Source organism: Bos indicus, chromosome 12, assembly GCF_029378745.1.
Source record: "Bos indicus isolate NIAB-ARS_2022 breed Sahiwal x Tharparkar chromosome 12, NIAB-ARS_B.indTharparkar_mat_pri_1.0, whole genome shotgun sequence".
In the NCBI taxonomy this organism is placed as follows: domain Eukaryota; kingdom Metazoa; phylum Chordata; class Mammalia; order Artiodactyla; family Bovidae; genus Bos; species Bos indicus.
In genome coordinates, this window is record NC_091771.1 from 19113318 (window position 1) to 19125427 (window position 12110).

Below are 12110 nucleotides of genomic sequence, written 5' to 3' on the forward strand. Positions count from 1 at the left end.
CCAGCACCTTAATATGAATTAATGGATGTAATCGGCATCCTACAGTGAAGCAGTGGTTTTGTTATGTTGGGTCAGCCAGACTGTCAAGGCAGTGGAAAGGGAAAGATGTAGAGTTTCTAAAAGGACAGTGAGTAGAGGAGGCCTGCCAGGGTGTTTATTGACCTTGAGGGAGTTTTACAAGAGTAAGGACAGCAACAGTTAACCTTTCTCATTCAAAGCTTTATCCAGTTATTCTCATTATAAATTATTTTTAGATCCAAGCTTTCATAATGAACAACGGTACATGGATTTTAAGAATACTTTGAAAAGAAAGAAAACAAAGGATTCTTCTCCAAACTTTGTGCATTTTGGTTTCCGTCAAGCCTTTTTTGGACAAAGTTTTATGAAATGGTTAGATAGCCTCTCTGCGACCCCATGGGGTGCTGCAGTCCATGGGGCTGCCAATAGTCGGACACAACTGAGTAACTGAACTGAACTGACATAGCATCGCCGACACAATGGACGTGGACGTGAGCAATCTCAGAGATGGTGGATGACAGAGGAGCCTGGCGGGCTACAGTCCGTGGGGTTGCAAAGAGTTGAACATGATTCAGCGACTGAACAATGCTGCAGCCTGTAGACTTTTCCTAAAGCCTCAGTGCTAGCACTTTAGGACTGTAGAACTGACATAATTAAATACAAGAAAACATCATCATTTAGACTCTGATTTTGGATGGATTATGCTGATATTTGCCTCAGCATTACTTGGAAAGGAAGAGTGCGCAGAGGAAATTTATGGTGTAAACACTGAGAAAGGGTTAGGGTTAGGGTTTGCAGGAATCTAGCTGCCTTTAATATAAGCAATTCATAACTCATTGCAAATCATTTGATAGACAAATCATCAAAATATGCCTTCTGTGGCCAGCTCCTAGGGAACAAATGTGATGGAACGGGGCTGCGGGGTGGGGCAGATATTGGAGTAAATGATTCCTAAGGTCCGAAGTAAAATTTAGACTTAAGACATATTTGAATCCAAGTAGTTGGACATATTCACACTTGAAGAGAGGAACAATTTGAAGGTAGTGACTTATTTGACTTTAAGATGCCATAAGGCTTCCCTGGTGGCTCAGCTGATAAAGAATCCACCTGCAATGTGGGAGACCTGGGTTCGATCCCTGGGTTGAGAAGATCCCCTGGAGGAAGGAATGGCTACCCACTCCAGTATTCTGCCCTGGAGAAGTCCATGGACTGGACAGTCCATGGGGTCGCAAAGAGTCGGACATGACTGAGAGACTTTCACTTTCAGGATGCAATCAATTATAGATGATTATATTTTTGAAACAAAAAACACGGCCAACTCAATTATGACACATGAGCTGTAAAATGCATTCTCATTTTTAAAATGTTAAAATGTGGGTGGAAAATATCTATCTTAGGGTTAATGAAATACAGTATTACCTGTGTCAGCTTGCCCCTCGCTCCCTGTCACAGTGACCTGTTCAGACTTCATAGGGATACGCCAATCCTTCCCATTCACCGAAGGGCTGAAAGATTCAGGTCCTTACTTGGCAGTAAAATGTATCTGTCCCCCAAGGTCCTGTCAGAGTCTATAACCTCCATTTCTCTCCCATCCAATACTCAGCAAAAGCTCAGTATTTTTAGGACTGCCTGCATGATATGTAAGCCCGTCCATCTTTCTCTATTCTGTTTACCCGTGGCTTGAGCCAGATCAGCAGAGAGCAAAGTACTGGAAACAACTAGTAATCCCTCATAGAAAGGCTGATCCAGACTCTCTCTGGCATCCTGCCTTCAGCCATGTTGGGGACACTGTTAGAACAGCCCTAGTCGTTCTCAAACTGCTGTAAAGGACACAGCATTCTCTTCACGAGGACCTGGGAGAGACATTTTTCAGGTCTTTATACCAGTAATCTCAACAAATAAACTTTTTAAGTTGAAGTGTAACATACATAGAGAAAAGTACACCATTCATACAGGTACAGCTGAATGAACTATCACAAATTATAACAACCACTCAAATGAAAAATATAAAACATTACCAGCATCTGAGAAGCCCCTTCGTGACTTCTCCCCATCACTATCTCCACCCTCTTCCCCAGAGGCAACCTCTGTCCTGATTTCCAACACCACAGTTTTATCCATTTTTTTAAAAATTAATTTTTATTGGGATATAGTTGCTTTACAATGTTAGTTTTTGCTGTACAGCAGAGTGAATCTGCTATATACATACATATATCCCCTCTTTTTTGGGATTTCCTTCTATGTAGATAGAGTTCTTTGTTCTCATTAGTTATTTCTTTTATACATAGAGATGGGAATTGACATGTATACACTTTTTTCTTTTTTTTTTTTACACTTTTTTCTTAATACTTTTTTCCTTGTGTGGTTTGTGAGATCTTAGTTCCTGACCAGGAACTGAACCCTCCAGCTCAGCGGTGAAAGCAAGGCATCCTAACCAACTGGACCGCCAGGGAATTCCCCTACTTATCTGCTTTTGAAGCTTACAGAAATTGAATCATACAATATGTACCCTCTTGCTCTGGCTTCTTTTACTTATAACTATTTTTGTGCAATGCATCCATGTTATTATGAGAAGTAGGTTGTTGAGTTTTCATACTGGAATTTTCACTGTATGTACCTACAGTCCATTATATGTATATACCACAGTTTATTCATTTAGGTTGGTTCTGGTTAGGGTTATAATGAATGATGCTGCCGTTCTGGTGCACAGAGTAAGCACTTCTGTGAAGCATACCTAAGCTGGGTTTTAGGGCATGCACACGTTCAGTTTCACTTCAAAACAGTTTTCCACTTTACATTCCACCAGCAGGGTATGAGAAGTCCAGTGGTTCTGCGTCTTCACCAACACTCATCATTGTCAGTCTTTTCATTTTTAGCCATTTTAACACGTCTCTGGTAGCTCAGTAGGTAAAGAATGTGCCTGTAATGTGGGAGACCTGGGTTTGATCCCTGGGTTGGGAAGATCCCCTGGAGGAGGGCATGGCAACCCATTCCAGTATCCTGGCCTGGAGAATCCCCATGGACAGAGGAGCCTGGTGGCCTACAGTCCATGGGGCTGAAAAGAGTCAGACATGACTGAGTGACCAACCACAGCAGCACACAGCAACATCCTGTGGCCTTAATTATCATTCCCCCAAATCCCTTCTCTTTTGTGAAGTATTTAGTCAGATTATCTCATCAACTTTTCTCTATTAAATTGCATGTCTTTGTCTAATTGATTTACTCGTTGGGATGGGTCTTCTGTCAGCTATCTGTACTACAAATGTCTTCCACCTTCTGGCTTCCTTTTTTTCTCTTAATGGTGGATTTTGATAATCCAAAGTATCAACACTTGACTTTAAAGTAGTCAAACTTACCACTGGTTTTGGATCTTTTTAAAGGATATATTCTCCTATTTTTTCTTCTTGAAGCTTTATTATTTGCCTTTCATATTAAAATCAACAATTCACCTGGAGTTGATATTATGCATGGTGTGAGGTAAGGATCAAAATTCATATTCCCCACATGGATATGCAACTGACCCGGCACCATTTACTGAAAAGAGTATCCTTTCCCCATCGCTCTACAGTGGTACCTTCGTCCTAAATCCAGAGTCCATTCAGGAAGGTCTGTCTCTGGTCTCTCTAGTCTGCTTCATGGGTCTGTCTACTCACTGGTTTTCCGGTACCAACACCACATTGCCGTAATTACTGCAGCTTTATACTAAGACTTAATGTCTAGTAGAGTGAGTCCTCCGGCTCTGAGCTCTCACAACATTGTCTTAGCCTTCTTGGCCCTTTGCAGTGCCATAAAATATCTTAAAATCAACTTATTTAACAAATGGCAAACAGATAAATCTGTCGGGATTTTAATTGGGATTACATGGAAATCTATAGATCAATTTGGGGAGAACTGACTTCTTTACAATATTAAGCCTTCCAATCCATGAACATGGCATATCTCTCTTGCTTATTTAGGTCTTATTTAACTTCTCTCAGTGTTTTATAGTTGTCTTTGTTTTCTGTGTAAGACTTGAATATCTTTCTGTTTTCCCCTAAATATTAGAATGCTATACCAAATGACATTTTTTTAAATGGTACTTTAATTATTTACTGGTTTGTTTTTAATCCCACGAAAATTGGACTCTGTTACTCAGAGCTTCCCCCTACGTGATGTTCCATGAAACCACCATCCCACTTGTTAAAGTGGTCTGATATATGTTGGGGAAAGTTGGGCTTAACAAATTAATCTCGCTTCTTTACTGCAGAACTTCTAAAGTCTTTAATGTGCTAATATAATATTCCTCAAGCATACTTGCCCATATTCATTCAGTATTCAACAAATATCGTAGTCAAGTATCATTCAAGATATAAGCCTAGAAAACAGCGATTACTCTAGGTATTTTAAGCAGGAGAATTCCATAGACATTCCCTGTCACCGGAAAACAGAAAAACAACAACGAAAAGGAACAGTTGAAAATGGTCTCCATGTGTCACCCTTCAAACCTCTCACAAATACCTCCAAAGGTGAAACCAATTTGGCCTCCAGGACCATAACTGCAGCTCTCTGCACGATAAGGGGAAACCGAGGCAGAGGCGGAATGAAGGCTGAGCTGAGTGACAGCATCCACGACGGCCGAGCCAGTGCCCGGCGTACATATGTGCCAGGCAAGCCTCCTAGGCAGAGAATACATCCGTGAGCTATGAGGCTCTAAGAAAAGCAGGTGCTGAACGAGTTAAGGTGAGTACCCGCCCTCCACCTCCGACAGAACTGCTACATTTGCCAAAAAAGTGTTTCCTGCAACAGCCTGCGGTAGTGTTTCCCTCCTGGTACTGAAGGTAAATGTCAAATCCGTGTGTCACTTGTATCAATGACACACGGCGTCATCACTTGTATCAATGACACACGGCGTCATCACTTGTGTCAATGACACACGGCGTCATGGCATGCCTTTCTGCATATTAACTTGACCTTCATCTTATTTCTCACTCTTACTTTCCCTATGTTCCTATTTCCTGATTTACTTTTTATCGTATTTTTGTAAGCTATTTCAAATCTTCCTCCTTGCAAGAGAACAGATATAAATTAATCAGCTGTTAGTGAAAGCCCAGTGTTCACCCATGAGGAGTTAACCCACTCATAAACTCCTTCTACTGTCATTTTTTTGTTGGCTTCACAAATTTGATACAGTACAAACACAAAACAGAAGCATTCATTTCATTTCTGGTTTCACTTTGGTAACCAAAAGACTGGTGGGAAGATCAGAAGTGGAAGCAACAACAAGTTCTTTGAAATAAAAAATTAATATAACATGCTCTATGGCATTTCACGATAATTGGCTTTATTAATGTAGAACAATTAATGTTAGCCATAAAAGGATATAATTAAATGTGTTTTATTCTGTTTAAAACTTATTCTGTTCCCTGTATTGCCATTTAACTGGAAAAAACAACAGCAGCAAAAACTCATCAAGCTTACAGTCCATTTGAAATTGATTCCACTGAAATCAATTAGGTTGTTCCAAAATGACAATAGAAAAAGAAAAGCGCAGACTGGAATGCGTTACATTTTGGCCCAATAAAAAAAGGATTCAATCTCATAAAGCAAGCTGACAGTGTTTATGACTTTGAAAATTCACTGAAACTTTTTGCGTGAATTAGATCCTTTGTGATGCATTTTCTTGAGTTCTACCCATGACTGCCACAGTAACAGTCCTGGGATCAGAACCCAAACACCATTGAAAAATACCAGATAGACCCAAAAGTAGAGCCAACTGTTGGTGTTGAGGTTGGGGCTTCCCATAAGCCAGTCTGGGCAGAAGGTCATCCACCCGCCATACAATTCACACACGCACAGGGTGATCTGTACGAAATGCCTGTTAGAGAGAAAGAGACAGTGATGAAACTGCCAGCTGTACCAACATCATCTCCCACAGCAGAACACCTCCCTGAAGTGGGAACTCAGGTTTCGCACGGAGCTCCCTTGATGGGGCAAGTTGATCACTGATGAAGACCCATGCTTTCCTTTGGAGAAGAAAATGGCAACCCACTCCAGTATTCTTGCCTGGAGAATCCCACGGGCAGAGGAATTGGCGGGCTACAGCCCATGGGGTCACAAAGAGTCGGACACGACGAAGAAACACTTTCCTTGGAGAAGCAACAGCGCCCTCTCTAGATTATGCTCGGAGTTAAAGAAGGTCTCTTGGGTATCTTGGAAAGTTTAGTGAAGTCACGAAAGAGAGACCTGGATGTGAACCTATGAGCTCCAATCTCCCCTGTTGGAAAAGGGCTAATAATAGTCCCCTCCTTGAATAATGCTTCGCTGGTGGCTCAGTGGTAAAAAATTCGCCTGACAATGCAGGGGACTGGGGTTCGATCCCCGGGTCGGGAAGATCCTCTGGAGGAGGGAATGGCAACTCGCTCCAATCCTGTGGCCTGGAAAATCCCACAGACAGAGGAGGCCTGGCGGGCTACAGTCCATGGGGTCTGTAGCGTCGGACATGACGTAGTGACTAAACGACAACCACCTCGAATAATATTGTGGAGATTAAATGAGATGTGCAGATAAAGCACTGCGCCTGGTGCATATTCAGCCATGCATTATGTGTGAAAGTGTTTGAAATAACAAACGCATGGGTAAACGTGGCAGACCCACAGCCACGATCGTGGACATGTAAGGCACCCAGAAGCAAGCTCCAGGAGATGTGAGGGACAGGGAAGCCTGGCACGCTGCAGTTCGCAGGGTCACAAAGAGTCGGACACAGCTGAGCGACTGAACAACTACAAGGCACCCAGAAGGAAATTTTTCCTGCCAACTCTCTAGGTAAAATTGGGTGGGGGCAAGTGCATTAAATGACTTTTGAGGTTTCTTTTAAGTCTGAAATTTCATGACAAAGTTTTACACAGGCTTCTTTGATACAAGATGGTGGAAATGGAATGCCACTGTGCCCAGCTGACAGGAGTCTAAAACCATTCCCTGGGACTCATTCCCGGGAAAGCAATCTGTTCGTCCTAGGTCACCCTGTCCCTAAGGAGGAGAGGAAGGAAATGGAGGGAGGGGGCGGAGCCCACAGTTTCAGGGCCTGACTGATGGATGGCTAATCTGCCGTCTTTCTCCTCCATCTCCCCACTCTTCTGCCTTCCTCATACCTTCTATAAGCTGCTATCTTGTATGTCCAGCTCAGAATTACGTAAGAGACTTCTCTTTGTGACAGGTGGAAGAGAAGTTTCTAGAATGATTTGGGGGCAGAGGATGAAAATAACTACTCTTTGATTTTCCACAATATTGGTGGCCAATCACTCAAAGCTGCTAACACTGTGCTTGTCTATACAGGATCGAGGTTGTCACTACCATCATATTTCTAGTGTTTTTTATTTTGACCGATCCGAAATTAAGCTATATCAGATGATTTTCTACTCCACTTTTCGTCTAACAAAGAACGGTGGTCGTCATCCACTCCACATGTCACTTTGGCATCGGGACAGCTGGTGTTTCTCCTCTTTCCAGCCGGATAGGGAAGAGCACTTACCGATAATGTTTCTCTTTGACGATGGCATAAACGAGGACCAGTGCCAGAGATCCACCCAGGACGACCGTCAGAATTTCCACAGACACGATGGTTGGATCAAAATAAAGCCATCTTGCATCAGCTTTGCCATATTCTTTCCCTAAAAACAAAACATTTTGTTACTCATCTGGCAACTATTTTTAGGACAGTTGGTGGAAATGACCTCTCCCCACCACATTTGGAGGAGGTAAAAAGAATAACTGAACTGCCATTCTCTCTACAGTCTTCATGATGCCTTAGTGGAAGGAAAGAGGGGTCCTGAGACAAAAACCCATTACCACCGGACACAAGTGATGATAACAACATCACGTTACATTTGTAAAATGATTTGCATTTTCCAAAGTGCTTTCACAGGTGTGGCTTCTTCACCTCCTCCTTTTCCATCATAAGCAGCAGAATTCTAAACCAATTCGACACAGTCAGACTTTGCAAAGTAATCTTTAATAATTATCTTGGTAGATGCATTATAATTCCTAACTTTAAAATTTCAATATAAAGTTTGTATTAGTCAGACGTGGGAAAATTACTGTTCAGGAAATGTTTATAAAAACACGTTTATTAATAACTGAAGAGGAATTGAGTGTTGAGGGGCCAGCAAGGAGGGGAGGGGAGCAACACAGCCTGGACTACAGAATGAATCTGAAATGGACAAAGAGGGCATTTCAGTCTGCTACAGACACAGTATTCACTAACAACAGCCACCACAAAAGCCCCAGTTGTGCTGACCCGGGGGTAGGTGTGCACTAAGAAATCTTTTCAGACCCCATTATCAGGATGGTTTCTTCCAGAAAGCACCATGAGGTCAGAGAGTCTTCATGCAAGGCCTGGACTGTGGGCCTTGCATGAAGTCATATTTCCTTCCCTCCTTCTCTCTTCTTTTCTTCCTCCTCCTCTCCCTCCTCTTTTTCTCTGTCTTTATCTCTTTCTTTTTCTGTTTGCCAAAGTAATACATGCTGGTCCTAAGATCTCACATAACCAGTGGGGGAAAAAAATACCCCAAAGCCCCGACCTCTTTGCTTCAACTACGGTTCTCACATAACTTAGGAAAGCTATGAATGGTCCCAAATTAGCTACATGATCTGATTGACTGGTCTGAACAGCACAAAACAACAGTCTCTTAATGGTTAGAGTTAGGGTCCCTCCGGGGCTGGGGACAGAGGTTTCTGATGAAAGGCTGTCCTCAGGGAAAGGACAGGCCAGTAAACAGAGTGAGCTATTAAATGAGATAACACAGAGAGACACGCTGAGTGGAGAGTCTGTGAGAGGCAGACGCAACTGGCAGAGGCGTCCAGCCTGTCCTGAGCTGACTGCCAGCCGTGACCTCACCGGAAAACAGCTAACAGTGAAAGTAAAAGTTTTCCCTTTAAACACAGATACAACAGGTGGGATACAGCTCCTAGCGTACCCAAAATCTAAGAAAATATCACAAGTGCAAGGTCAGTGCTTTAGGAGCGAAGAGATTAGTGGGTATTCAGACATTCACAAAAATAACCCTATTCATTCATTAAAAAAAAAAAAAAAATGTATTTGGCTGTGCTGGGTCTTAGCTGTGGCACAAGGGATCTTCAGTCTCTGTTGCAGCACTCGGGATCTTTAGGAGCAGCACGGGAACTCTTAATTGCAGTATGTGGATCTAGCTCCCTGACCAGGGATTGAACCCGGGGCATCAGGAGTGGGGCGTCTTAGCCACTGGACCACCAGGAAGTAGCATATAGACGCCTCTGTGCTAGACCTCAAGAATGCCTAGCACAGAACACAAAGTCTGCCTGCTGGTGGCTCACGCAGTAAGTGACGGGGGCAGAGAATGGGGCCAGGGAGGCACTGCACAGACCAGGAGATGAGGGGTTCGGATCACCTCCTCCTCACCCTACAGGGGAGGGAGAGAGTCCACCCTGGGCTCATGGGGCGGCTCAGCACATAACAGGCGGGCGACACTGGACGGATGAGGCTGACGGCGGCTCCTCGGTGATGTGAGACTCGAAGGCTCGGAGAGGAGGACACGGGCCACGGGGGGCCACAGGGGGGCCGTACTAGGACACAGAGGGAACGGGGGGGGGGGCCGTGGGAGGCGGGCTGTGCACTCAGGGTGGATGAGCCCTGCTCCCACGGGCAACGTGGCTGGCCTGCTGGAGTAGTTCTGAGCGCTGGCAGGGCACTGAAGCCGGCTCCTTAGGGACACACAGGCGCCGTGCTGGTCCGCGAGCCGGAAGGGTGTGGGGGTGGGGGCTGCTTGTCTAGACTTCCATTATACGGGCAAGCAGGGTGCGGAGGGGCTGTGCGCTGAGGGTGTTTGAGGGCCTCTGGATTTTACCAGGAGTCAAGGCACACGCACCCCTGGATCTTAATCTCAGGCTCTTCTCTTACTCCCAGACCTTCCACTGTTGGTGTTCAGTTGCTCAGTTGCATTTGACTCTTTGCGACCCTACGGGCTGCAGGATGCCAGGCTTCCCTGTCCTTCACCATCTCCCGGAGTTTGCTCACACTCGTGTCCATCGAGTCGAGGATGCCGTCCAACCGCCAGCAATCAAGGCGATGACGTGAGGATAAGCACCCCACAGATCAGTGGCCAGCCCACCATTCGTTTCTGTCCCAAAAGGTTCCCGGTCCAGTCTCAAGGGCCAGTTAGAGGAGGGGGTCACTTAACACGAGCCCCACATAGACCCTCGAGTGGTGCGTCAGTTGCCCCCACCTTGCGGAAGTGTGTATGAACTGAAACACAGCTCTCACTCCCTAAATCAAACGGCCTCTTATGGAACTTGTGCTAAGAAATAATTTGAATTACAGAAATAAAGTGCATTTAATGGAGAAACAAACAAAAAATCTCAGGTCTTAAATCATAGGAGGCAAGCCCTGAATAGGGGAGGGAGAGGTGTTTCAGGGGAAAAGTTTGAGCAAAAGCCTGGGGCTGAGCGTGCTTGGTGTGTCTGAAACTAGAGGTAATTCAGCAAGTTGAAGGAGACAGGATATGTGTACGCGTGCGCGCGTGCATGCGTGCGTGCATGTGAAAGTGGGGGCGGGGGGGAGCGGCAGGCCCTGCTATCTGCCCGCCCCAGTGGACCAGACCTCTGGCCTCTCATCTACCGCTTAACTTTGACCATCTCTTTGCAGGTTCAACGCCTATAAAGGGAGGGAAAGGACAAGCAGAGCATTAACAAACCTAATGTGATCCTGGTCCTTTTTCCTGTGACTGACCGCCAGGCTCGGGCAGAGGTTTAGAGAAAGACGCACAGGCAGAGCTGGAGGAGGCATCCAGGAGCAAAGCCACGCTGCGGCCTTTGCCACAGGGCAGAGACGAGGACGCGAGGGGCGGCGATTCTTTTTCTTAACCAAACTCAGGTCAGCCTCCTCCGAAACCCTTTCTCCAAAAGGCCCCAGCACCTTGGGTTCTGGGCTCAGCCTAAGAATCCTGCTGAGTAACCTTAGTGATTTATCCTCTCAACAGCTTTATAAATGCCACACCACAGTGTTAATTGTATTGACTCTGTCATACGTTACATCCCTAGTAAGAATTTATTGTATAATTAGAAGTCTGTACCTTTTGAACATCTTCATCTAATTCCACCTCTCCCCAGCCCCTGCCTCTGGTAACCACAAATCTGATCCTTCTCTAAAATGAGTTTTGGTTTTTCAAATCCACATAAAAATGAGATATTGTCGTTTTCATTTTTTTCTGTCTAGCTTCTATCACTTGGCATAATGTTCTTCAAAGTCTGTCATCACAAACTGCAGGATTTCCTTCTTTTTATGGCTGAATAATATTCTGCTTCCCTGGTGGCTCAGGTGGTAAAGAATCTACCTGCAATGCAGGAGACCCAGGTTCGATCCATGGGAAGGGAAGATCCCCTGGAGAAGAGAATGGCAACCCACTCCAGTATTCTTGCCTGGAGAATTCCATTGACAGAGGAGCCTGGCGGACTACAGTCCACGGGGTTGAAGAGTCAGATAAATACAATGCAGGTTGTTTATCCACTCATCTGTGAGTGGACACTCAGGTTGTTTCATGTCTTGGCTGCTGTATAATAGATACTGCTGCTATAAACAGGGAGTGTAGATTACCAATCACTCCTGATATCAAATCTAATTCCTCATCCCCCACCCTTTATATCAATACCCTGGCCTGCCTTTAGCAAGGATCCTGTTGAGTCTATCATCAGTCCCCAAGCCTTGATGCTTCTTCTTAATAATTTTCCATCCACTGACTCCGACCCTGTTCCCAGCCTATAAATCTCCACCTATCCCTGTATTTAGGGCTTCCCTGGTGGCTCAGATAGTAGAGAATCCGCCTGCAATGCAGGAGACCTGGGTTCCATCCCTGGGTTGGGAAGATCCGCTGGAGAAGAAAATGGCAACCCACGCCATTATTCTTGCCCAGGAGAATTCCATTTTGGGGCTTCCCTGGTGGAACCAGTGGGACAGAACCTGCCTGCCGATGCAGGAGATGTAAGACACGTGAATTTGATCCCTGGGTTGGGAATATCCCCTGGAGGAGGGCATGGCCACCCTCTCCAGTATTCTGACCTGGAGCATCCCATGGACAGAGGAACCT

The 12110-nt window shown here is 45.0% G+C and overlaps 1 protein-coding gene across 1 annotated transcript in view; it reads right to left on the bottom strand.

The window, feature by feature from the left end:
* Nucleotides 1–5316: 5316 nt before the first annotated feature.
* The window catches only part of EBPL (EBP like), a 28935-nt gene continuing 22141 nt past the window's right edge, over nucleotides 5317–12110 (bottom strand). The window contains exons 3-4 of the mRNA XM_019971310.2: nucleotides 7526–7664; nucleotides 5317–5872 (exon numbers count right to left, since the gene is read on the bottom strand). Coding sequence (XP_019826869.2) covers nucleotides 5632–5872; nucleotides 7526–7664 — 380 coding nt within the window. The 3' untranslated portion in view covers nucleotides 5317–5631. The remainder of the gene's footprint in view (nucleotides 5873–7525; nucleotides 7665–12110) is intronic.